Source organism: Schistocerca piceifrons, chromosome 8 (genome assembly GCF_021461385.2).
Source record: "Schistocerca piceifrons isolate TAMUIC-IGC-003096 chromosome 8, iqSchPice1.1, whole genome shotgun sequence".
NCBI classification, from domain to species: domain Eukaryota; kingdom Metazoa; phylum Arthropoda; class Insecta; order Orthoptera; family Acrididae; genus Schistocerca; species Schistocerca piceifrons.
The window spans coordinates 328,580,686-328,606,976 of NC_060145.1; the positions used below are offsets into that span (position 1 = coordinate 328,580,686).

Consider the following 26,291-nt stretch of genomic DNA (forward strand, 5'->3'; position numbering starts at 1 on the left):
TGAAGTAAATCAGTCGTCTGTGTTTCCAAGGATCCGTCTCGCGGTTGCCTTGACCTATTTAGGGATCTCTTGGAAAACACGAATTTGGATGTCGGGACGGGGAATTGTACTGCTCCCGCCCTCCATAGAGTGTATCCGATCGCTTGCCACCCTACCACGTGCCCCGGCCTGCTGAAGAACCAGTCGCTCTCGTGCATCTCGTGGTAAGCAACGGCCGATCATGTTTGCAGTAGTGTGACAAGGGACTGTTTCAGTCCAGCGCCCGCAGCAGGGTAAAACCGGGATCAGCATATTCCACAACTACACAGTGAGACTTGGTTTCGCATTACGTATCAACATAACCTGTTTCATGCTAATGAGCTCAATATTGCTGCTGATGAATGAAATACATTACTTGTTTTATTCTTTATTTTCGCTTCATTCTTGTGTTACGGGTGTCTTAGCATGACTCATTTATAAAACAAAAAGGACACGCTGAAAAGCAATTAAAAATTAAAGTGAAATTTCCGCAAAAATCCACAGAAGTTCTGTCAGGGCACAACAATTATAACACTCTGACTACGGGTATCTAGCCTGATTCTTGTCCAATCAAAATAAACAATGAAACATTGAAACATGTTGCGTTTCCTATATATATATATATATATAAATATATATATATAGGGTGAGTCGCGTAAGACGTAAACACCCCCATTATTCCGTTGGCGATTGCACGTATCGAAAAGCGGTGTTGGGCGAATCATAGCCGACTATGGGGCACATACTTTGGTACATGCACAATAATCACAACGTTTATATTGACCGAGATAATGAGGCAAGTACATGTTTTTTTAAACGGAACGCTATACTTTTCTACCATCTTTCGAACGCTCTGGAAAAGACGCGTATAGTGATGTAACGCATGTTGCTATTGTGTTTCGAACTTCGCTTAAAAGACGCTGGGAAATATTGTACGATTGAAGGTCGAGGCGGTCGGAAGCGGTTGCAGACTGTAAACACGCCTCGCGCGACCCGCGGGCCGAGTTGCCGTGCTCTATGCAGCATGCACGCCCTCTTTTAAGCAAAGTTTGAATCACAATAGCAACATGCGATACATCACTATACGCGTCTTTTCCAGAGCGTTCGAATGATGGTAAAAAAAGTATAGCGTCCCATTTAAAAAACAGTAGGAGGCTGTTTGTGTTTGTTCTTACCCCCCCCCCCCCCCCCCCCACAGTATTTGCAGATAGTAAGTAGTATGTTTACCAGGTTTGGTTGAAATCGATCCAGGGATTTAGGAGGAGCTTTTTACAAGTGGCTTTGCCCATGTATGCACACGTCACACGTATTTCACACATATTTAACATACTTCCGGCATACTTATACACATATTTCACCGGCAGTTTCGTTTACAAGAACCTCATTGTTTATGATGTTATATCTCCTGAGCTATGTGCCATACAGTGACATAATTTTGTTGCTTCATTGAACGGCATATGTGGATACAGTCTGTGGAATGTATAGCGAATAGAGTTAGTAGTAAGTAAGGAATAAATTAAAACGTAATACATGATGCGGCAGGTATTCATGTAACTCATTGTTTATGTTCTCATATCTCCTGAACTACTCACCTAGTGGTATAATTTTGCAGGTACGTTCAGTGGTATAAGTGAAAACTGTTTGAAAACAGTGTCACCGATGCAGTAAGTAGTAAAGAAGTAATAAATTAAAATATCAATCCTGACGCGACAGTTTTATTGCATGAACAGCGAAAATGTAGTAAGCAATAAACTTTTGGCTTTAAACAATTTGTGCGGGTTGTCAGCGAGAAAAGTAAAGTTTGTTGCAAGTCATTAAGGGCTCTCATTTTCAAATACTGGGTAAATAAAGTCTAGGTACTCATGTGTCGTGCCCTACAGCACGTCTTTGTTCCCGCCTCTAACCCCTTGACATAGGTAATATTGCTCACAGTTTTGTAACTAGTGTCCTCTGCGGTTCATACACTTCCAAAATGACAGAACTAATCGACTGTTTCCGTTCCTGCTTGACCGGGAGAAAGCTCCTGTTGTTCCATTGTACTGTTCGTGTCTTATTGACATGCCTTGCTCAACCGCGACTGAACAAAACGAAACACGCTTTTACGAGTCATCTTCTTTGAAAAGTTATTACTATACCTCGGCACTGAGCAAGAAGCTGACATAAGACAAGGAAAAGTTAAATCTCTGCTCATCATACTGGCAATACCTTTCATTTTCGCAATCTACAGTACTTGAACGTTCCTTCAGGTTACGACATTTCATGGCTGCACAATGGGTAAGATATTCACCAACATCTGGAGTCGCTGCTACCTGACCGTTCTTTTCCTAACAGGTACTTTTTAAGTAATATATATTCAGAAACAGTTCCATTAGTCATAAAAGATCCTGGAAAGCAGGTGAGGAGACGCAGATAGATATGTGATCGAGGCTCCTCGTGATTACTGCATCCATATTTTAACTCTTGTGCTAAATGTCTAGCTGAAAAAATATCTTTTTTTTTGCAGGATGTGGGATATAATGTTGCAGGTTCTACAATTATAGTAATTATTTGAAATCTAATAACAGCACCAGCTGCACTTTTATTTTCGAATACCATGACTAGCTTCAGCCACTAAGATCATTTTCCAGTGGTTATCTGAGCAAAATTGAAAACCAAGGAACAGTGGAAAAAAGTTCTCTAAAAGAGAAATTAGCAAAAATCATCATCATATCATCATAAACTAAAGGCTATGCCTTGTCAATTTAGCCACGTCCCTCTCTCCGTTGTCATCCTCTTCAATTCTTCATACGATTTTATCCCCATATCTACTTTGATGTTATTAAAATACATTGCTCTTGACCTGCCTCTTCGTTTTTTCCCTAAAACGTATCCTTCATACTAAAATAAATAATGTTTTATACTATCTGATCCACAATTTAAGAAAGTAACATCATCCTGGGAGTCCACAGAGGCACTGATGAGACATGTCAACAGTCAATGCTTAAATAAGGTAGGGGTGGGTTACAAGGAGGGCCATATAGGGTAGGGGAGGTGGCCAGTGGGAAACAGATAATAGTAAGGACATAAGAAATATGTTTTAAAAATAAAACAAAATACAATAACATATTGATTTTAACAGGTTTACAAACTAACGATTTACAGTCTCTCCCTATAGCCGTGGGAGTACAGTGATAGACTGATGATAAATGTGAGGATGCAAATGTCTAAAAGGGGAGGGGGTTCTCCTCGTCTAGGCAAATGGGGGAGTGGGGTCTCCCCCTTTAGGCATTTGCGTCTTCACATTTCTCATCAGTCTATCACTGTACTCCCACGACGATACCCTCATAAGTTAATACCCATGCTTGGTTTCTTAAATTCTGACAGGTTGCTGTACAATATTATTTATTTTACAATTCTCGTTTCGACGATGTTTGTACTTGGCTTCTTTTTCGTGTAATTCCATTCCTCTACCTTGTTTTTTTTTCAGTATTCTTTGGCTAACCACCTGAAAATAGCCTTAGCAACCGAAACCAGTACTGGCGGTCGAAAATATGCACTTGTCTGCCAAACTTAAGGACGGGCTAGATAAATTAATATAACGTATTAACTACCCATTGTAAATGAATTAAAGGGCGGGAGCACGTTGACAGAGGCCTCCCAATCGTGCACAGGAAGATGGTCGCCGCGTGGCGTGATTATAACGCTAGATGAGGATGGCTCCGCAGCACGAGGCAGTTGAGCGAACGGCAAAAGACACTGTGTGTTTTTCATTACAATATGGCAGGGAGACAATATCTGGATGATCTTCGTACATCCATATTTAAACTGGATAAAGGTGGGACACAGCTGGTATGATTTTTATTAAAAATGAAATTCTTCCAGCTGTACTTAAGATTTTTTATTTACTTCGCTACTAGTTTCGACGTTGCGGCAACGCCATCTTCAGGCCCGTTCACTTTGCTGAAATTAGTTGTGTCTGGCTCAGTCGAGAAGTCCACGGTGAGACCAACACGTGCTCCACATGGATGGCGGGCAGTATGTTGCATGGGCGGACTGACCTCCAAATCTTTGAACACGCTACACTCACTGGCCAATTTCACTGTGACTCTGTAGTCCTTTCCGATATGCGTCAGGGATGCATTCCTCCTCACCTCATTTTTATGGATACCAGTGCGGGAACATATCGAACAGTGCAGATGTAGGAGCTCTTGCACACAAGAGGATATTCCGCGAATGGACTGGCCTGTCCGTTCACCCGACTTGAATCCCAGTTACTGCAGCACGTCCACATTCAGCAGCTGTCAACGGCGCTGGTGGAGGAATGTGAAGCCCTACCACAACAACTCCTTACCGACGTTGTGGATAACATGGGAGTATGTTGCAGAGTGTGCACTGCTGTCCGTGCTGATCTCGCAATCTATTAAGAACCAGGTATGGCGTTATGTAACGTCCAGAGGACCATCATTAATCGCGGAGACTTCAGTATAATTGTTATCTTTGAATAAAAGTGTTCGTCTCATTCCTTATTTGTTTCAGTTACCTTCTGTACTATACTGTAGCTATATGTATGGCCTCAGGTTCATTAAGCTATATTATTTCATAATGACGCGTTACACAGCAGTTACCTTCGTCCTTATGTTTGTCACGCAAGCCATTGTTAAGCTCTTAAGTCAGTATATTGGTCGTTTTGGAGCGCTGTTGATGGCGTAGAAATGGCACCAGGTGATCATCTTTCCCTTCGTACCTTACGTAATTCATGGCAGTGAAGTGGTGTGTGCATCCCAGAAGGTTGTACCGAATAAGTGCATTTAAGTTGGATCGACGTGGAGGCGTGACAGAATTGTATAAAGTATCCACTGTGTTTCGATGTGCCGATAACCACAACAGGAATGAAGCCCTGTTGGTTAGTGTATCGGTGCGGACTGTCCAATATCTCCCGAAGGAATTATGTACCATACGCCGCCATGTAATGCAGCGTAAAAGTAACGTAACCGGCAGGAGCCTCAGACGAGTGTCATGTTTGTCAATGACAATCGGTTTCCAAACGCGACAGGAAGTCCGCTGTTTTTGAGTGGCCGACCGCTGTGGTCGAGCGGTTTTAGGCGCTACATTCCGGAACAGCGCGGCTGTTACGGTCGGTCGCAGGTTCGAATCCTGCCTCGGACATGGATGTGTGTGATGTCCTTAGGTTAGTTAGGTTTAAATAGTTCTAAGTCTAGGGGACCGATGACCTCAGATGTTAAGTCCCATAGTGCTTAGAGCCATTTGAACCATTTTTTGTTTGTGAGTGAAGGTTCGTCTCAACCAATTTTTGAGAAAACATTGCGAAGGTATCTGGATGCACTGAACGTTTGGAGTCGGGTACCGCACCACAGGCAGTGGCGCAGAAAGCTGCTCGTTCTCATGAGCCGAACAACACAGAGACTGGACATCACATGACTGCAGGAGTGTGGTTTGGCACGATGTGTGGCGATAGTGCCTCTTTTCAAATGACTCAGAACGTCGAGTACACCGGCAGTCCAGTAAGGAGATAAATCCGCAGTCTATGGGAGGTGTCGTTGTGGCTGCATGGGGATCTGTGGTGTTTTTCGAGAATTTTTGTACCATCGCTTGAAGCCACTCCCGGCGAAAGTGAACCAGCAAGTTTCTTTCAACATTCTCGGTGACCAAGTGCTGCCATTCCTTCCACATTTTCGTGGCGAGCATTCTGCCGACATTTCCCTATTCCGAGGTGACAAACTCTGTGTTCTCGCGGCTGCATGCGTACGCTCCTGGTCTCATGAATGCTCGGGCAGCCTTTTGCACCTCAAATCAGTTGGCCTTAATCTCACATTAGTCTCGGACAATTTGGAATAGTCAGTGAAATGCAGCTGTCAGCAACACCGTAATCTGATGGTTCTATGGGAACTAATGACGAATGAGTGGCTTCAGCAGGATGTGGCAAAACTGGATAAATTAATTGGCTCTCTAGCTTGCCGAAATATCAGGATTAGAGGCAGCGTTATACGGCATTAGAGTGATACTTTTTGTGCAGTGTCCTGACATTTTAATTGAACACGGTTAAGACTGTGTCCCTTACGATCAGGGAACAGAACCAAATTTAGTTTCAGTTAGACAGAAGTAAAAACGGAACTTTTGTAGGATCACCTTGTTGTTCGTATGTCTGCAGAACGAAATTTTCACTCTGCCGCGGAGTGTGCGCTGATATGAAACTTCCAGGCAGATTAAAACTGTGAGCCTGACCGAGACTCGAACTCGAAACCTTTGCCTTTCGCGGGCAAGTGCTCTACCATCTGAGCTACCCAAGCACGACTCAGGACCATCCTGACAGCTCCACTACCTCCAGTATCCGGTCTCCTACCTTCCAAACTTCGCACAAGCTCTCCTGCGAACCTTACAGATCCAGCACTCCTGGAAGAAAGGAAATTGCGGAGACATGGCTTAGCCACAGCCTGGGGATGTTTCCAGGATGAAATTTTCACCTTGTGGCGGAGTAAGAGCTGCTATGAAACTTCCTAGCAGATTAAAACTGTGTGCCGCTAGAACACTTGTCCGCGAGAGTCAAAGGTCCCGAGTTCGATTCTGGTCCGGCACACAGTTTTAATCTGCCAGGAAGTTTCATGTCAGCTTCCACTCTGCTGTAGAGAGAAAATTTCATTTTGGAAACATCCACCAGACTGTGGATAAGCCATGTCTCTGCAATATCCTTTCTTCCAGGAGTGCTAGTTCTGCAAGATTCGCTGGAGAGCTTCTGTGAAGTTTGGAAGGTAGAAGACGAGGAACTGGCGGAAGTGAAGCTGTCAGGACGCGTCGTGAGTCGTGCTAGGGGAGTTCAGATGGTAGAGCACTTTCCCGCGAAAGGCAAAAGTCCCGAGTTCGAGCCTCGGTCCGGCACACAGTTTTAATCTGCCAGGAAGTTTCATGTTCGTATGTTTGTCTGTCTGTCCGTCCGACTGTTAAGACCCCTTTCTTCTCAGGAATAGGTATAGGAATCAAGTCAAAATTTATGTCAAATACTAACGTCTATGGTCCCTTGGCGGTGTAAATAATGCAAGTCAATGCATTCATATGACACAGCCATATACGTCAAATATTTTGATGCCCGCAAGCTCTCTCACCAAAACCAATAGATGAAGTACGTATATACATGTCGAGCATGGTAGTCTAGTAGAAAAGCTTGTGCCTGAAAATGATGTGAAGTTGCGGGTTCCACTCTTCGTCGGACAACAGATTTCTCAGTCTTCGTCTTGATATAGCCTTCAAAAAATGTTCAAATGTGTTTGAAATCCTATGGGACTTAACTGCTAAGGTCATCAGTCCCTAAGCTTACACACTACTTAACCTAAATTATCTTAAGGACAAACACACACACCCATCCCCGAGGGAGGACTCGAACCTCCGCCGGGACCAGCCGCACAGTCCATGACTGCAGCGCCTTAATATAGCCTTCACCCCCCAACGATATGAGGAGTCCACCTCTCAACGACATGAAGGATCTTCCTTAAATTGTAGGTCCCCTTTCCACCGTTGGACAACTATGGGAAGGTTAGGGACACGCAAGTCACCGAAGTGACCTTCAACAGAAATACTTGCACTGGACCGTTGAGACCCACAAAATTGTTATTACGATCACCTGTAAGCGCAATTCAGTTTGTACATTATAGTCAGAGCAATAATGCTTAGATGACTTTCAGCTCAAAAATAGACTGTTACAGGACATGCCATGAACTGGAAAATCGTACAGGTGTTAGGCCAAGTAAAAACATGTATCGAAATTATTTTTAAATGGTTGTAACACACTTCGTGATAGCTTATGGAAATTTTCCGTACAGTACATAACTGATAGTGAATGTTATCGCTACGTCGAGTAGTTAACCCTGCTCGCTAGGAGTTCCTTACCACGAAAACTGTCAGCGCAAATGAGAGAGTATCTTATCTCTTTCGCACAAGGCTGTTATTAATTCAAGGCAGGCGACCCTCGTAACTCCGAAAGCTAGCGCGCAGTCGTGCTGCGACGCTCGACAAGAATCCGACGCTATTATTCCGGCGGGAAGGAGAGAACAGGCGGCGGCGTTTTCCGATGACCAGACCATAGAGTAGCAACACCTATGGAGTGAGTATGCTACATCTACATCTACATTTATACCCCGCAAGCCACCCAACGGTGTGTGGCGCAGGGCACTTAACGTGCCACTGTCATTACCACCCTTTCCTGTTCCAGTCGCGTGTGGTTCGCGGGAAGAACGACTGTCTGAAAGCCTCCGTGCGCGCTCTAATCTCTCTCATTTTATATTCGTGATCTCCTCGGGAGGTATAAGTAGGGGGAAGCAATATATTCGATACCTCATCCAGAAACGCACCCTCTCGAAACCTGGCGAGCAAGCTACACCGCGATGCAGAGCGCCTCTCTTGCAGAGTCTGCCACTTGAGTTTGTTAAACATCTCCGTAACGTTATCACCCTTACCAAATAACCCTGTGACGAAACGCGCCGCTCTTCTTTGGATCTTCTCTATCTCCTCCGTCAACCCGATCTGGTACGGATCCCACACTGATGAGCAATACTCAAGTATAGGTCGAACGAGTGTTTTGTAAGCCACCTCCTTTGTTGATGGACTACATTTTCTAAGCACTCTCCCAATGAATGTCAACCTGGTACCCGCCTTACCAACAATTAATTTTATATGATCATTTCACTTCAAATCGTTCCGCACGCATACTCCCAGCAGTAACTGCTACCAGTGTTTGTTCCGCTATCATATAATCATACAATAAAGGATCCTTCTTTCTATGTATTCGCAATACATTACATTTGTCTATGTTAAGGGTCAGTTACCACTCCCTGCACCAAGTGCCTATCCGCTGCAGATCTTCCTGCATTTCGCTACAATTTTCTAATGCTGTATACTACAGCATCATTCGCGAAAAGCCGCATGGAACTTCCGGCACAATCTACTAGGTCATTTATATATATTGTGAAAAGCAATGGTCCCATAACACTCCCCTGTGGCACGCCAGAGGTTACTTTAACGTCTGTAGACGTCTCTCCATTGATAACAACATGCTGTGTTCTGTTTGCTAAAAACTCTTCAATCCAGCCACACAGCTGGTCTGATATTCCGTAGGCTCTTATTTTGTTTATCAGGCGACAGAGCGGAACTGTATCGAACGCCTTCCGGAAGTCAAGAAAAATAGCATCTACCTGGGAGCCTGTATCTAATATTTTCTGGGTCTCATGAACAAATAAAGCGAGTTGGGTCTCACACGATCGCTGTTTCCGGAATCCATGTTGATTCCTACATAGTAGATTCTGGGTTTCCAAAAACGACATGATACTCGAGCAAAAAACATGTTCTAAAATTCTACAACAGATCGACGTCAGAGATATAGGTCTATAGTTTTGCGCATCTGCTCGACGACCCTTCTTGAAGACTGGGACTACCTGTGCTCTTTTCCAATCATTTGGAACCTTCCGTTCCTCTAGAGACTTGCGGTTCACGGTTGTTTGAAGGGAGGCAAGTTCTTTCGCGTACTCTGTGTAGAATCGAATTGGTATCCCGTCAGGTTCAGTGGACTTTCCTCTGTTGAGTGATTCCAGTTGCTTTTCTATTCCTTGGACACTTATTTCGATGTCAGCCATTTTTTCGTTTGTGCGAGGATTTAGAGAAGGAACTGCTGTGCGGTCTTCCTCTGTAAAACAGCTTTGGAAAAAGGTGCTTAGTATTTCAGCTTTACGCGTGTCATCCTCTGTTTCAATGCCATCATCATCCCGGAGTGCTGGATGTTGTGTCTAGATAGCCTAGACACAATGAGAGGAAGCCGAAAGGCACGCGCTTAAACTCACGCAGGCTGGCGTGAGGTCTGAAACAGGATACGTAATGAATGCTATAAAGAAAAGTACGTAGCTTCTGGAATACTTAACTTTAATCCACATTTGTAGAACATCGCTCTTGATGATACATTAATAGAATCTCAATATCAATTGAATACGGCGCCTTGCTAGGTCGTAGCAAATGTAGCTGAAGGCTATGCTAACTATCGTCTCGGCAAATGAGAGCGTCGTTGTCAGTGAACCGTTCCTTGCAAAGTCGGCTGTACAACTGGGGCGAGTGCCAGTACGTCTCTCTAGACCTGCCGTGTGGTGGCGCTCGGTCTGCTATCACTGACAGTGGCGACACGCGGGTCCGGCGTATACTAATGGACCGCGGCCGATTTAAAGGCTACCACCTAGCAAGTGTGGTGTCTGGCGGTGACGCCACACTAGATATGCTGTTTCGAGCCACTTACTGATTTAACGTAAGACCAGAACTTACTAGGATTTTCTGTCAAGTCGGTACATAGAATTTTACTTTCGAATTCACTGAACGCTTCACGCATAGTCCTCCTTACGCTAACTTAGACATCGTTTAGCTTTTGTTTGTCTGAGAGGTTTTGGCTGCGTTTAAATTTGGAGTGAAGCTCTCTTTGCTTTCGCATGTCGGCACCATCAACACGGTTTGTTACTTAACTTTCGTGTGACGCTATTTCTTTACGTTTAAAGCTAGGACCGAAACTTTAACACATATTAGCCCTGTTTTTGCACCATATTTATTAGGAAACGGAATGCTGAATTATTATTTTTACTAACTGACACTCATCAAAGGAGGGAAAGTTACTTTCCATATGAAAGTACCACAAAGTTGCAGTTATGGTTATCACACTAGTAAGAAGCGCTCTTTGAGTTGAAAGATATCGAGACGTAGTGTAACAAAGAGTTCGCAAGCGGAAAAATGCTCATATCGGAGCACGAAAAAGGCGAATATATTACTGTTTACTAAAGGACTCTGACTGAAAATTGGGATACCAGCTACCTCATTCTACCTTCCTCAGCACCTTTAAAAATGTCCCCAAAAATTTTGGCCTGCGAACATATTTATGCTCTTTTTAACATGCAATTCACTTCTCACTGTAACTCACTGACACCCAGTAGTTCATCCCCTGAAATCACTCGTATCTACCCACTCCCACTTGCCCATTCTCATTCAGTCCAACTCATTTTCACTAACTCTTTGTTTCTCTCTAGCTGTCACTGTCCCATGTCTCACAGCGACAGTCTCCCTCGTTCTCTTCTCTGTCATTGTCTCCCTCTTGCTCTCTCTTACTGTTACTATCTCTTTCATTCCTTCCCATTGTTGCTGTCTCTTCTCACTGTAATTATCTCTCTCTTCCTCGATGTCAGTGTCATAGTCTCTCATTATCACCGGCTCTGGCCCACTTCCGCTTTCTACTTCTCTTCATTCCTCTTCCACTGGCAGTGTCTCTTTCACTTTTCCTAGCACTGTTCTGAAACTGTCAGCTATATTACGCTGCCACTGTGTGCCTCTCTTTCTCTCATACTGCCATTGTCTCCTTCGCTCTTTCTATACCAAAACCACTGTCCACTATCTTCCAGTATTCGTTATTTTTCCATTTCTTTCCCACGGCCACTGCCTCCTAATCTCTCAGCATAAAAAGCATGAATATGTTCCTGAGCCAAAATTCTTGAGAAATTTTTCAAAGTAATTGAGGAAGGTAGAATGTGGCAGGTGGTTCCCAACTTTTCGGTCAGAATCTTTAAAATCAACCAGGAGCGTATTAGCCTTTTTTTTGCTCCTATAGAAGCGTTGTTCTGCAGGTTCCCTTCTTTTACCTGTTACAGAGGGGCATGTCACTCGTATGAAAAGAACTTTACGGATCAGCACAATTGTCATAGTTTGTTTGTGTGAAATTCAAACAAAGCAAAACTAATTTTACGTCTCAGACCGGAATCTAAATGCATAAAAATTTTCCATGTGTTTAAATTACAACAACATTGGGTTCCCAGAACCCATCTGTTGATAACAGAGACACTTTACGACATATTTCTTTGCGCTACATCATTTTGTGTAACTACGTTTTCGACTCACACCGAATTTTTACATGTGTATTTTATGTGCGCGAGAAGTGTAGTTTTGAACTTCTGCATCTCGGAAACGAATAAAGATATCTAGAAAATTTTCAAAACTGCTAGAGATCGTGATCTTAGGGCTGTATCGTAGAAATGACAGCCATTTGCTGTGCTTAGCGTCTTGGAATCCGCGACAAGGTCTTGTATCCAAAAAGCAAGTTTTTCGGGTTTTCTCTGGAACCGTCCATGAACTAAATGGTGCCTGCATAAGACTCACATGGAGCACCGTATATCACATCTAACGCAAAAAGAACCAACTGATTTGCTCCATTTGCCTAAGCCGGACGAAGTCTATAATACTCAAATATTGACTCTGTTCTGTAGGATACTTAACTAACGCAATCCTTATGTTGAGCATACAAATAGTCCCTAGCATAAGGACTATCCAAAACACGTGACCCTATTTTTGTATCACCAATAGAATCCGAGGTACGAGCCTCGAAAAGATCTTGTTTTTATGTTCGGCGTTTTGGAATATACACTGCAGGAAAAAATTAGGACACCCTTTTACAGGTTACCAGTTCACTCAAGATTTGCAACAGTGCATTTGGAGTACGCGAAACGATTACAAAAAAATGGCTCTGAGCACTATGGGACGTAACTTCTGAGGTCATCAGTCCCCTACAACTTAGAACTACTTAAACCTAACTAACCTAATGACATCACACACATCCATGCCCGAGGCAGGATTCGAACCTGCGACCGTAGCGGTTGCGCGGCTCATGACTGTAGCGCCTAGAACCGCTCGGCCACTCTGGCCGGCCGAAACGATTATATGTACAGATCAATAGAAGAGGCGGTTCTGAGGTATCACGTATCGACCCATGCTGAAACATCCATATTAGCACGTATTGTAGCCCCCATGGGCGGCAATGCACGCTCTGACCCTGTCATCCAGTCGATCGTACGATCGTACAGATGGCGAGTCCTGTCTTAGGATACTATATTCCACGGCTAATCCACCTGTTCACATAGTTCTGTAGTTGTTGTTTATTGACGAGTCGCACGAGTCACTTGCCAGGGAAGCTGCTGCACGTCTTGCACAGCACGCTGAGTTTCACAAGCAGTGTGGACGAGCGTTATCCTGTTGGAACAACACATGTTCCTCCTGTTGCAAGAACAGGTCTACAACATTCTGCACATACTGAGCGCTGATTAACGGCCTCTCCATAAACACTAAACCTGAACGAGAGTTGTTTACGAACAACTTAAATTGGAAAGAACACATAGAAAATATTATGGAGAAAGCGAACTAAAGACTGCGTTTTATTGGCAGAACACTTAGAAGATGCAACAGTTCTACTAAAGAAACTGCCTACTCTACATTGTCCGCCCCCCCTTTTGTGCCGCGCGGGTTTAGCCGAGCGGTCTGAGGCACTGCAGTCATGGACTGTGCGGCTGGTCCCCGGCGGAGGTTCGAGTCCTCCCTCGGGCATGGGTGTATGTGTTTGTCCTTAGGATAATTTAGGTGAAGTAGTGTGTAAACTTAGGAACTGATGACCTTAGCAGTTAAGTCCCATAAGATTTCACACACATTTCAACATTTTTCGTCCCCTTTTGTAGCGCAGCTGCGCAGTATGGAATCCTTACCAAATAGGATTAACGGAATAAATCGAGAAAATCCAAAGAAAGGCAGCACGTTTTTTACGATCTAGAAATACGGGGGAGAGCGTCACGGACATAATACGGGATTTTTGGTGGACATCACTAAAACAAAGACGTTTCTCGTTACGGCGGGAGCTTCTAACGAAATTTCAATCATCAGCTTTGTCCTCCGAATGTGAAAATAGTTTGTTGGCGCCACTATACAGGATACGCACGCAAGACGATCATACGTTGCAAATCGCATAATTGAAATGCATGAAGGTGTTGTGTGCTACTCCTACATATATGTGTCTTTTGGAGGTTATTTATTGTAACAGAAGCTATATTTTCCAGCTACATCGAAGTTTTTCACTTCAAATATTGTAGTGATAAGCTGGATACGATTTGCCTCGGCTTGATAATGGACTGCTGATCAAAACCGGTTGCATCCATCATAAAAATAAACAGTTGATGGTCATTTAAAATAAAGTTTCACAATTATTTGACAGCTGAAAAGCGCCACCGCATCACAAATCTAAATACCATTGAGAGTTTCCAGAATGAGATTTTCACTCTGCAGCGGAGTGTGCGCTGATATGAAACTTCCTGGCAGATTAAAACTGTGTGCCCGACCGAGACTCGAACTCGGGTTTAATCTGCCAGGAAGTTTCATACCATTGAGAGTGTTGTACTTTTCCTTGTGGAGCCACCTGAAGAATTTCGTATACAGTGGAGCCAAACGATGACTTAGTTGCAAGGATACAGTCATCGTGTGAAGATGGTCGCACCATCCCCTGGTTCCGTGAACGAGGGCCTCAATCAACGGTACACAGGTGTCAAGCATACTACAATGCTGGACGCAGGCATTTTGATCACCTTCTCTAATTTTATTCAATTTCTTGTAATAATAGAACAAATGGTAGCTACGTTCATTCCTTGAAACTTATTTTCAGTTGTCTGCCACAGTAAATATTCTTATGTTTCCTCCTCTTTTTTGCATTTATATTTCCTTTACTTTAAATTAAATTAAATTGCCGAATTACCGAAAACACTGCCGTTATTCACCGAACACAACTGATTACTGATGACTCCAGCAGAACAGACGGCGACAGATGCCGTATAGGTAGATATCAGTCCCTGTAATTTCGGTGCTGTCGTTATCTTACTGTTCACCCCGTATCCTGAAAACCATTGGAGTATTTAGAGGGTTTCAGGAGAAAAATAAACTGCGGCCGTAAACACGTGTATGAAGCTGTCATCCACCGAGGCAGCAGAGCATCGCATTCGTAGTTGACAAGACCTGTTTACGCAGCAGCTGGCTTCATCTTCTCCACTGGCGATCGTGGCAATCAGTCGCAAATAACAAGCAGCACATGTCTACTGCGAGACGTTCCGGCTGCCATCCGTTAGTGTGCAGTCACGTTTTACGCTGAATGGGTGGCCTAGCTGCAGGCGCCACGGCCTGTAATTGCAACGCACCGTACCGTCGTTGGATGATGTTTCCTCTCCTCAATTTCTTCCTCAAGACACCCTCTACAGCCCTTCGGCGTTTGTCGGTATCATTTTGTATTCAGCTGGCCATACTGATGTCGTATTATGCAAACCGCAATTCTTTGTTTGGCCTTCAAAAACCAAGCGTGGGATTTTCATATTCTCTCGCTCACTACGTGCAAACTACTGATCCCACAGACAAAAATGAAGAGGATCTTTTTGCGGGAATTTTAATGTAGTTAATTTACGTTTTTGCAGTCCCTTATGATTTTGAGTTATTCAAGAAAAACGTACAAAAGTGACAAAGTGACCTTCAAACGCACCTCTACCCCTACACTCATCCCTCACCAGCTGGAATTTCTTGTGTGTGGTTCGTGACACCCTGCTTCCACAGTACAAAAATTTCCGAGTGCAAGACCTATTCCCGATATTCGACTGTTTTTGGACTATTGGGCTATTACGCAATGGTGAAACGGCAGACCCTACAGATCCAAAGGTCTCCAGTTTGTTCCTTCGTCAATTCTAAGATATTTGTCCATCTCTTTTCCATTCTTTCAGCTCTGGCAACAATGTTCATTAATGTGGAAAATGCCAAGCTGCAACGTTGTTCAGTATCCGTATTAAACTGCAAGTCTTGATATAACTGGATGAATAAGTCAGTTCAAAGGTTGGAGGAAAGTACACTTTTGAGTCATTCCTATCCACACTCGATGGAGTTGCATTCAAGTAGATCAACTAGCCTTCCATATGCAGAATCACTCGCTTGTCACCTCGTAGCTGTCCTGCTACGAGACTCGTAGTGCGCTGCCGTATCTCCCTATAGCCGATTACTTCCGCCATCGACAGTGGTACTAGCACACACACACCGACTGCGCTACTTTTTTCTCGAGCCAAGACAGACTCCTCGTCAGCGCCTTCTATCAGAAACTTAACCCTTTCAGACCTGAATTTTTTCTAGAGGACGGAAAACTTTTCTTGGTACGGTAATGCTCTTAGATGATTTTTTAATGATTTCAGATGCAAGATTTATACAAAAATATGTATCCATTTTCACAAGATTGGCTTAATTTATGCACTAAAATCAATAATTATGAAATATTCTTTGTTGTAATAAACAGTAAAATGATCATTCAATAATTACCATGCAAAATGATAATAACAATATTCACTTATACAGTGGAGTATAGTGAACCAACCACATCCGCGTGTTCTGGTGCTCACGAGATGCTGTGCACTGCTGCATTGACTTGTTGGTATTTTCTTAGTGAGGCACAAAAGTTGGCAGCACTTGCGCATGATGAAAAAGTTGAACATTCACAATTGTGTACCTCAGGTTTCTATTCTTCTGTTGCACCTAAGAAACGGTAAAAGTTAATGTACATAATCGTAGCCATGGGGTCTGTTCGCCAGCAGTGTACGTAATCGGTAGTGAAAACTGGTGTCGGTCTCCTGCCCACAGCGCCGTGACGTTGCTGCTGCCGCTGCTGCTGGCGGCTCTGGGGACGTCCGCCGCCCCCGCCACCCCCGCCGCCACGGCCGCGCCGGCCAAGGGCAAGTGCGAGTGCGCGCAGGCGGCCGACTCGCCGCAGGTGGTGGGCAACCCGGGCACACCCGTCATGGCCACCGTCGAGAAGACCCTGCAGCGCCAGTGCGACCTGGTGGACCCCACCGCCTGCCTCGACACCAGCGGTGACGACCTGAACGGGGTGAGTACTGCCCTACGCAAACTGCTGTCCAGTTGATTCCCCGACATCGTCAGCAGGGTTCGGCTCGGGGAGGGGGAAATGGCACAATTTATTATTATTTTTCCTCACCCTTCCCCTCCTGCCCCCTCCCCTTCTCCTCCCTCCAAATACTGGGTGACACACGGGAGACGGACGGTTTTTAATGAAATAATACTCAGCCAACTTTAAAAATAATGCATGTTTATTTACACAAAATCAAAGATCATTATTTGCCATTTTAGTTGACAAAGTTATTTGTGAGAAATAATGTCGCCAAGGTCCATCATTTAGAATGCAGGACTCAAGTCTCTTCTCAAAATCCTCCATCACACGGACTAAATCTCTGCAGGGATGGCAGCAATTTCTTGAATGATTGCATTTTTCATCCAAATTCGTAGTTTGTGGTTATAGACACAGTTCTTAAGGTACCCCCACAGAAAAAAGTCACGCCGGCCGCGGTGGCCGTGCGGTTCTGGCGCTGCTGTCCGGAACCGCGGGACTGCTACGGTCGCAGGTTCGAATCCTGCCTCGGGCATGGGTGTGTGTGATGTCCTTAGGTTAGTTAGGTTTAAGTAGTTCTACGTTCTAGGGGACTTATGACCTAAGATGTTGAGTCCCATAGTGCTCAAAGCCATTTGAACCATTTGAAAAAAGTCACATACTGACAAGTCGGGAGACATGGGACGCCAATGAACATTGCCAAAACGTGAGATAATCCAGCAAGGAAACATGCGTCTAAAAACTGTCATTGAAGTGTTTGCGGTGTCGATGTTCCCCCTTCCTGCTGGAACCAAACGCGTTTTAAAGGGATTCGTCTTCTTAGTTCTGGTTTCGAGAATGTTTCAAGTATACGAATGTAAGAACCGAATTAACAGTAACTGTGGCCCCTTTCTCTCCAAAAAAATAAGGTCCAATAATACCAACAGAGCCAAGAGCACACCAGACTGTTACTTTTTCTGAGTGGATAAGGTGTGGATGCTCTGGAGCCCAGTAACGTAGGTTTTGCTTATTCACGGTCCCGTTTAAATAAAAATGAGCTTCATCGCTCATCAATAAAATTTTATTTTCATTCGATCCCAAAATCACTTGCATTCTGCAAGCGAAGTCTTCTCGTACAGCAACATCAGTTTATTTAAGTTGGACAATGAGCATTTTGTAGGGATGGAATTTTAATTATTTATGCAAAATTCGTCTAACCGATTCACAATTGATTTGTAACTCACTAGCATGACGTCTAGCTGACTGTCCTGGGCTTCTGACTGCCGCTTACCTTACCCTTTCAACATTTTCTGGTGTCGTTACTCTGCGTCTCGGGCCAGGATGCTTCTTATCCAGTATGTTTCCAGTTGATCTGAAGTTTTCCACCCATCTGAGGATTGTGTTACGGCTCGTAACAGCTCCATGTCGACCGACAAACCGCGAACGAAACAATCGCTGCGTAGCATTAATAGACTCACCACTTTTCACGAAACTGTCATAGACAAACACTCGACGTTGCCAGTCCCACTGCTCCATAGTGACTGAGTAAATGAAATGGCGTCTTGTGTGGATCAGAACTATCCCCACCACGACCGCCTCCCACCATCGCGAGCTCGGTAATACACAGTTCAAAACCGTCCGTCTCCCGTGTGTCACCCTGTATAAGTGCCATCACCCCAATGTTATCACGCAACAGGTGCCCAGAAATTTAATAATAATAATAATAATAATGAATTGTGTAGAATGTTTTACTAGGATAATTACTAAAGAAGGAACTGTGGACAAGTCAGGTCAATAGCTCATGAAAAACCTCATCAACTTATAATATCTTCAGTTCTGTTTTTGCAAGGCCACACTAACTTTCATGTCGCTAACTATCGATAACACTTAAAAATTATATCATTCGTTGTAAAAGTTTGTAGTTACACATGTATTATGGTTAAATTTCTTGAATCGTTGAGGGGATACGGTGGATATTATAAATCTTTCATTCTCATTCTATCGTTAGTGCTTGCGAGCAGAAGTGAACACTCTACATACAGTCATTTTTCTCGAGACTGGAGATAGATGCATCTCTCCTTTCGAATTTCAAGAAAGATTCAATACGTTAGCTACATTTCTCATGCAGCAATATATCATCTAACATGCACCAAATGTAAACTCATAGCGTCTCCTACTTTTCACTGCAGTTGATTCGAATTTCGTGCAGTGTGTTACTTAATTGTGAAGTGTCACAATAACTATGGCCATCAATGAAATAATAGGCAGTTGATCATAAAGCTGATGAATGAAGCTGAAAACTGTGAAAGAATCAGTTTCTTTACCAAATAATTTCTCAAACATGGTGACTGCCATGTGGTCATCAGCAGCCACAGCAGGCGGTCTGCTGCATTGTCAGGAGCCTCATCAATGTGTTAAAACCGTGCAAGGAGGACTGCAGTGCAACTGGAACACATGCCACATTCTATAGACAATGTTGTATCTTGAGTAATGGACTGAGCATCATTTTGTGTGTGCATCTGTAGGTGCATATAACTGCGATGGTCAGTACGGCGACTCTGCGTGTAGACTACCCATATTGTTTGCGTTTTGGCACTAATAAAGAGGGTGACGACTAAGCGAGTAAGACTGTAGCAGGAAGAGACAACCAACAAGCTGCAATCAGTCAGATCGACAACAAGATCACAGCAGTAATCTTTCCATTCAGTGGTACTCACTCAGCTCTGTATTGGACATTGCCCGATGAGGCACGGGTAACTCAACAAGAAGATCTACTAGAATCCACTGTTTGTGTAGTAATACTTATAGAGCATCAGGTATTACTATATAATGTTTTGTACGTTGACTATGGCAGGCGTTCAGCCTACAGACGAACCTATCCTTCATTTTAGGCAATAAGGAAATCTCGCACAGCGCAATTTGACTGTATAGAGATTTGATTGTGTTTCAGGATGACTGATTCATCCCATAAGATATATGATCATACAGTCATACTTATGAATTAAACTATTTTATCAGTATTTTAAATGTGTGACAAAAGGGAACCATCAGCCATATGCTGGCGATGTAATGCTTGTGACGGGCACCAGGGAAGTCCAAAACTGGTATGATCGCCTAGAAAGATCTGACCTCCGTTTAAACATTCACAAAACTGAGTAGGTGGAAACGATTCCATCTCCTGCAACTACATAAATTAATGGAGCTTCTCTTACCAAGGTAGACACATTCCTACATCTAGATTGTCGACTATAGGGTGACAGCAGTGTGAGGACGTGTAAGCAACCTGGACGCGGTTCAGAGACGTTACTGCTATTCCACGCCTGTCCACCTAAAATCAAAGATATACCGCACAATGGTGAGGCCATTTACGCTATACAGTGCTGAGTGTTAGCCTTCACCTAGAAGTGCTGAGCACACACCATATGTCACGGAAATGTCGGTACTGAGAATATCACTGATCGGTAAAAAAAGAAAAAAAAAAAAAAGAAACAACGATCTGGCAACTAGCTGAAGTGAACCCAGCTAATGAAGAGATGCAAGAAGGGAGACTTCTTTGTATGGGCACATCGTAAGGGCATCACCTACTTCAGTCAGCATCTCAGCCTACCTTCTCACTGTCGAAGGCCAGAGAAAATGTGCAAGACCTAAATTACGGTGTTTACACACTATAAACGCCAACGACCTTGCTGCAGTGGTAACACCGGTTCCCGTCGCATCACCGAAGTTAAGCGTTGTTGCACTGGGCTAGCATTTGGATGGGTGACCATTCAATCTGCCGAGCGCTGTACGCAAGCGGGGTGCACTCAGCCCTTGTGAGGCAAACTGAGGAGCTACTTTATTGAGAAGTAGCGGCTCCGGTCTCGGAAACTGACATACGGCCGGGAGAGCGGTGTGCTGACCACATGCCTAACATATCGGCATCCAGTGATGCCTCCAGGCTGAGGATGACACGGCGGCCAGTCAGTACCGTTGCACCTTCATGGCCTGTTCTGACGTAGTTTTTAGACACTATAAACGCAGATCTAAGACCAAGAAGCCTAAATCCATGGAAGCATTAGACCCAAAAAGCAGAACCTGCTCCAACGGACGGCGCTAAGAAGAAGAAGAAGAAGAAGACGGAAAGGAAACGATCAATGATACTGTTAAAAATTCGTGTAACATTTTAATGACTGTATTTGCGTGCGTATAGTTTTCATTTTTTAATTTCAACAGCACTGACTATTCACAAGATTATATTACACTGAGAATGGGGGTTGCTACAAATAGAACACAACATTTCATTTTATACGGAGAGAAATTTTCAGATGCAAAATTAACTTGGGGGCACATAGCAAGTGAATGTTAGAGAACCATTATTTTTCACAAGACATGCAAATAACGTGGTAGATGACGTCGAAAGTTCCAGGAAGCCTTTCGTAGACGACACTGCAGTATACAGAGAAGTCGGAAGGCTAGAAAACTATAGTAAAATGCGGGTAGGCTTCAAAAGGATCGAGTTGTTCGGAGTGACATTTGTGCGGCCGTGGAATTTGTTCACACTTCTATGGAGTCCAAGACACTTCAGGTAGTTTCTGCTTCCACATTTATTGGCTTTGCCAACTCACAGTCTGCTCCGCCGACTCACAATCTCACAGTCACATTCCATCCTAACCTAGACCTCAAAGTTACAGATCAGTCTCTTACCACAGTCAGGTTTTCTAAGTATGGTTGCTGTTGTGTCTTTCGGGTTGTATGGTCATGGTGCAAGAAAGTCGGTGTCGCCAGGAGGACAGCTCTGGACTAAACGTCATGATCAGAAAAGTTTCATGGACGACGGCCGTACAACTTGGAAGACTCGCACGCAACTAAGACATCCTGTCCTGAAAGCCTTCTTTCACAGTACGCCTGTATGCTTCCGGCGGAAAGGCTCCTACTCCAGCAATAGCCCCAAACTACGCAGAATTGTCTCACCGCAGAAGCGATATTCTGCAAAAGGGTTCCAACGCCCAGGGGATCGATGCTCGCTGTAGGGAGTGGCAGTGACCCTAAACATAAAGAAATGTAACATATGCGCATAAATAGACAGAAAGCTCAATTATTGTAAGATTGCACGGTTGCACTGTTGCACGGTTGCACTGTTGAACTCAGTCATCTCCATTTAATATCTAGGAATGTGGGAACGGAGCGACTACAAAAAATTAATCGCAGGTAAGGCAGATGCCAGACTTTCATAGCAAGACTGCTCAGGAAGTGTAGTCCCTGAACTAGGTTACAAAATCCTAATTTGTTTACTATTTGAATGTTGATCGCCTGTCTGGGATGCGTACCAGATAGGATTGTTACAGGAAATAGACAAGATCAAAAGAAGAACAGTGCGTTTCGTTATAGTTTCATCTAGCAGGTGTAAAGCATCATGGAGATGCTCACCATGGGCCAGTGCCAGATGGTACAAGAGAGGAGAGAGCTGCACGACGGGAGGGTTTACTGTTAAACATTCCTAGAGCATACGTCCCTAGAAGTATCAATCAATATATTCTTCCTCCTATGCACATCTCACAAAAACACCACGAAGGTAAAATTAAAAGAGATATGAGGGCACACGGGACTTACTAACAATCTTTCTTTCCAAGACCAATTGAATGGCTTATTTCAATAGTGGTACAAGTCCATTTTTGCTCATTCTGAGATACAGAGTTCTAAAGTTAAATGAGTGCTGAAAAATCTGCAGTTGAGATACCAGAAATATTCATGCTTCCTCCTAGAGATGAACCTTTCTTTCTGTTTGTTTCGACCATTAATTTGAGAAGCACTGTAGACAGAAAAGTGGAGGTGTATTGAAATAAGCCCTTCAATTCGCAACAGGAACTGGAACGCAACATACAGTAAGAGTAAGGTGACTCGTAAAGTACAGTTGTAGATAAACTCGCTGTTTAGCTTTCCAAATTAAGCCCACCCATCCATTTAAGGGCGTAAACGTGTGAGAGTCCATGCGTCGTGAGGGTTCCTTGAGAATGCGACGTGCTGCGCAGGAGACGGACTTCGTGGTGGTGGGAGCAGGCACGGCGGGCAGCGTGCTGGCGTGCCGCCTCTCGGAGAACGGCCAACACCGCGTCACGCTGCTGGAGGCGGGACCTCCCGCCCCCGCCGCCGCCGCCGCCCCCAGCCTCTACCACGCCTACGAGGGCACCGTACTCGACTGGAACTACCAGCTCGAGAAGGACCCCAACTTCTGCCTCGCCAGCACCTGCTACTGGCCGCGAGGTGAGTCACACGCTCTACTCGTCTCTCCACTCCTGGTCTCTCCACAGACCGTCTTTCACGTGCTATCTGGCCAAACGTATTCGTACACCTATTAGTGGACATTAATATGCGATGTGTGCGCCTCTGGCCTTCATGGCGGCTTGAACTCCACTGCGGATACAGTCAGTGAAGCGTCTGAATGTCTGTGGAGGAATGGCAGCTCATTCTTCCTCAAGAACCGAAAGCAGAAAAGGTACTGGTATTGGACGATAGGATCTGGAGCGAAGTTGACAATCTGCCTCATCCCAAATATGTTCCATTGGTTTCAGGTTACGACTCTGTACAGGCCAGTCTATTTCGGGAATGTTATTGCTCACAGACCATTACCTCAGGCGCTGCTTTATGACGGAGTACATTGTCATGCTGATATTGTCATAGTCTCCGAAATGTTCTTCGAATGTACACAGTACACAAGGTGGCAAAACGTGTGCGTATCCTTCTTCATTTCTAGTTTTCTCAAACGCAATAAGGGGACCACACCCTAACCACGAAAAACACCCACATACCTTAACACAACCACCACTGTACTTCACTATTGGCACTACACGTGATGGTAGGTAACATTCTCCACGCATTTGCCACCTCCAACCCTTACATTGGATTGCCACAAGATACATCGTGACTTCATCTCTCCAAATCATTCCTGTTATCCGGTGTCCAGCGACGTCGCTTTGCATGACTACAGAAATCTATACCCCATGAAGAGCTGCTCGACCACTACACTCCATTCATTTTATAGCCCACTCAACGAAGACCAAAAAAAGACTGAATGGGGGAAAAATTTCGTGTCGCCGCAAATTTTTGTACAGTGGTACCATGAACTACATACTGCAACCCCTGACCTGTGTGGTATGAGCGTTGGGATGGAGGCGTGGGTGGAGGGGGGGGGAGGTTTAAGGTCACTCTTTTTCTTTTTCTTGAATAACTCGAAAACGGAGACTTCTAGTGAAATTGTTTCCCAGAACAAACTTAAACTACGTACATTAAATTTCACAGAGAGAAAGCTCCTATTCATTTGTTCTCTAGGACTACAAGTTTCCGCTTTGCAGGGGACTAAAAAATCGCACATTATTAAAAACTGATTTTTAATGGTATAAAATTAATGTATGCTGTTAAATAAAGTGGATTAAGGATCAATAATAAATGTGTGTACCATGTATAAGGGCAATAGAGTCCTATTAATGAACAAATTGTGTAGCGCGAGTGTAGCAGAGAGGTCGGAGCAGAGGGTGGGGGTTGGGAGTAGAAGCTTGAGAGAATGTAAGACGCCAGATTGTGGTCATGCCCTTACCTCCTCCACAGATCTGCAAACTGAAGACCGAGTAGGCGAGCCTTCACTCTGTGTACCCCACTACGTCACGAGAAACAACTGCAGCGTTTTTCACAAAGTCATACCAATCCTTGCGCAGCTCGCTTTATGGATCACCGACGACAGGTGTGCAGACATGCCCTTAGTGCTTATTTTGCACGTACTTCAAACACACTTCCTTTGTCTTCTTCCTCTATCTATCTTCTATCTATATACCTGTATATCAATAATTAAAGTCCCCACACTGCGTTTATCTGTCTGTATGTGAAGGCTAATTGCAGAATCTGTTGTAGAGATATTGATACGGTTTTCGCTGATAGACTGATTCACGAGGAAGACTTGTATGTATAATTTGTAAATATTACGTGCGAGGTGGCTGAACTATGGTGAATTAAAGCCTTACACCACTGTGAAAGTGCCCGAGCGGTTCTAGGCGCTTCAGACTGGAACCGCGCTGCTGCTACGGTCGCAGGTTCGAATCCTGCCTCGGGTATGGATGTGTGTGATGTCCTTAGATTAGTTAGCTTTAAGTAGTTCCAAGTCTAGGGGACTGATGACCTCAGATGTTAAGTCCCATAGTGCTTAGAGCCATTTGAACGATTTGAACCACTGTGAAAACAATGCCGTTGCCACCTACTGGTGAATACTGGACTCGCATTCGGGAGGACGACGGTTCAATCCCGCCTCCAGCCATCCTGATTTAGGTTTTCCGTGATTTCCCTAAATCGTTTCAGGCAAATGCCGGGATGGTTCCTTTGAAAGGGCATGGCCGATTTCCTTCCCAATCCTTCCCTAACCCGAGCTTGCGCTCCGTCTCTAATGACCCCGTTGTCGACGGGACGTCAAACACTAACGCACTGGAACTGTGTAAGGCAGCCAAATGCAGTGTCAGGCTGGCACGTGCTACAGCGAATGGGTGGCTTGTTCGAGCTACCACCGACTTCCGAAATGACCCGCAATGCAGAATGTAACACGCTGGTAAGAACAGATTTTTTGGTATAGAGTTAACGTTTGAGGGATGCAAAGGGAAATGCGGGTAAGGTCACACAGAAAACGTAGCTCGCGCCAGACTGGTGCTGGAGCTAGGTGGATGGAGAGGGCCCTTAGCTCGTGCCGAACTCCACTGTGGTCGGGCGGACCACATTCACATTGTACTGGCACCGTAGTCGCGTGCCTGGCGAGAGGCCAAATCTCATACCAAACTAGCCCTGCAGGCGGGTAGAACAGGCAGTGGGTTAGTTCACAGCCCCCCATCATCGCCATAAGATGTCACTCCAAATTCCAATAAAATGTGGCACAGGTAACAGTGGTGCCTTCTGAGAACTTTCCTCGCGTGCGCTGCTTAAATCGTTTAAGTTATATGAAAGCGATGATCTTCAGTTACCTAAAGCTATTATCTGAAATTTAATTATATCTCTATGCAGTGGCCCGTAAACAAAATTACTGCTATGCCAGACAGATTGTCCAGCTGTAGACAGTTTGAGCTATCCACGCAAAGCTAAAGCGGATCGTTAGTAAGGCACAATTTTTCCGGGCGGGAAGGAGCGCCGGTCCCCGGCACGAATCCGCCGGGGGATTTGTGTCGAGGTCCGGCGAGCTGGCCGGTCTGTGGATGGTTTTTAGGCGGTTTTCCATCTGCCTCGAAGAATGCGGGCTGGTTCCCCTTATTCCGCCTCAGCTACACTATGTCGGTGATTGCTGCGCAAACAAGTTCTCCACGTACGCGTACACCAGCATTACTATATCACGCAAACATAGGGGTTACATTCGTCTGGTGTGAGACGTTCTCTGGGGGGTCCACCGGGGGCGGAACCGCACTATAACCTTGGGTTCGGTATGGGGTGGCGGAGGGGTGCAGTGGACTGCGGTAGTCGTCATGGGATTGCGGACCACTGCGGCTGCGGCAGGGACGGTGCCTCTCCGTCGTTTCTAGGTCCCCAATTAACATAACATAAGGTACAATTT

At 44.6% G+C, this 26,291-nt stretch overlaps 1 protein-coding gene across 2 annotated transcripts in view; it reads left to right on the forward strand.

The window, feature by feature from the left end:
* The window catches only part of LOC124711647 (glucose dehydrogenase [FAD, quinone]-like), a 193,707-nt gene that overhangs the window by 141,800 nt on the left and 25,616 nt on the right, over window positions 1–26,291 (forward strand). The window contains exons 1-3 of one of the 2 annotated variants that reach the window (XM_047241832.1): window positions 7,991–8,110; window positions 16,495–16,741; window positions 22,747–22,978. In XM_047241832.1, coding sequence (XP_047097788.1) covers window positions 8,106–8,110; window positions 16,495–16,741; window positions 22,747–22,978 — 484 coding nt within the window. In that variant the 5' untranslated portion in view covers window positions 7,991–8,105. Of the gene's footprint in view, window positions 1–7,990; window positions 8,111–16,494; window positions 16,742–22,746; window positions 22,979–26,291 lie in introns of those variants that run through there. The other variant, XM_047241833.1, reaches the window with a different exon arrangement.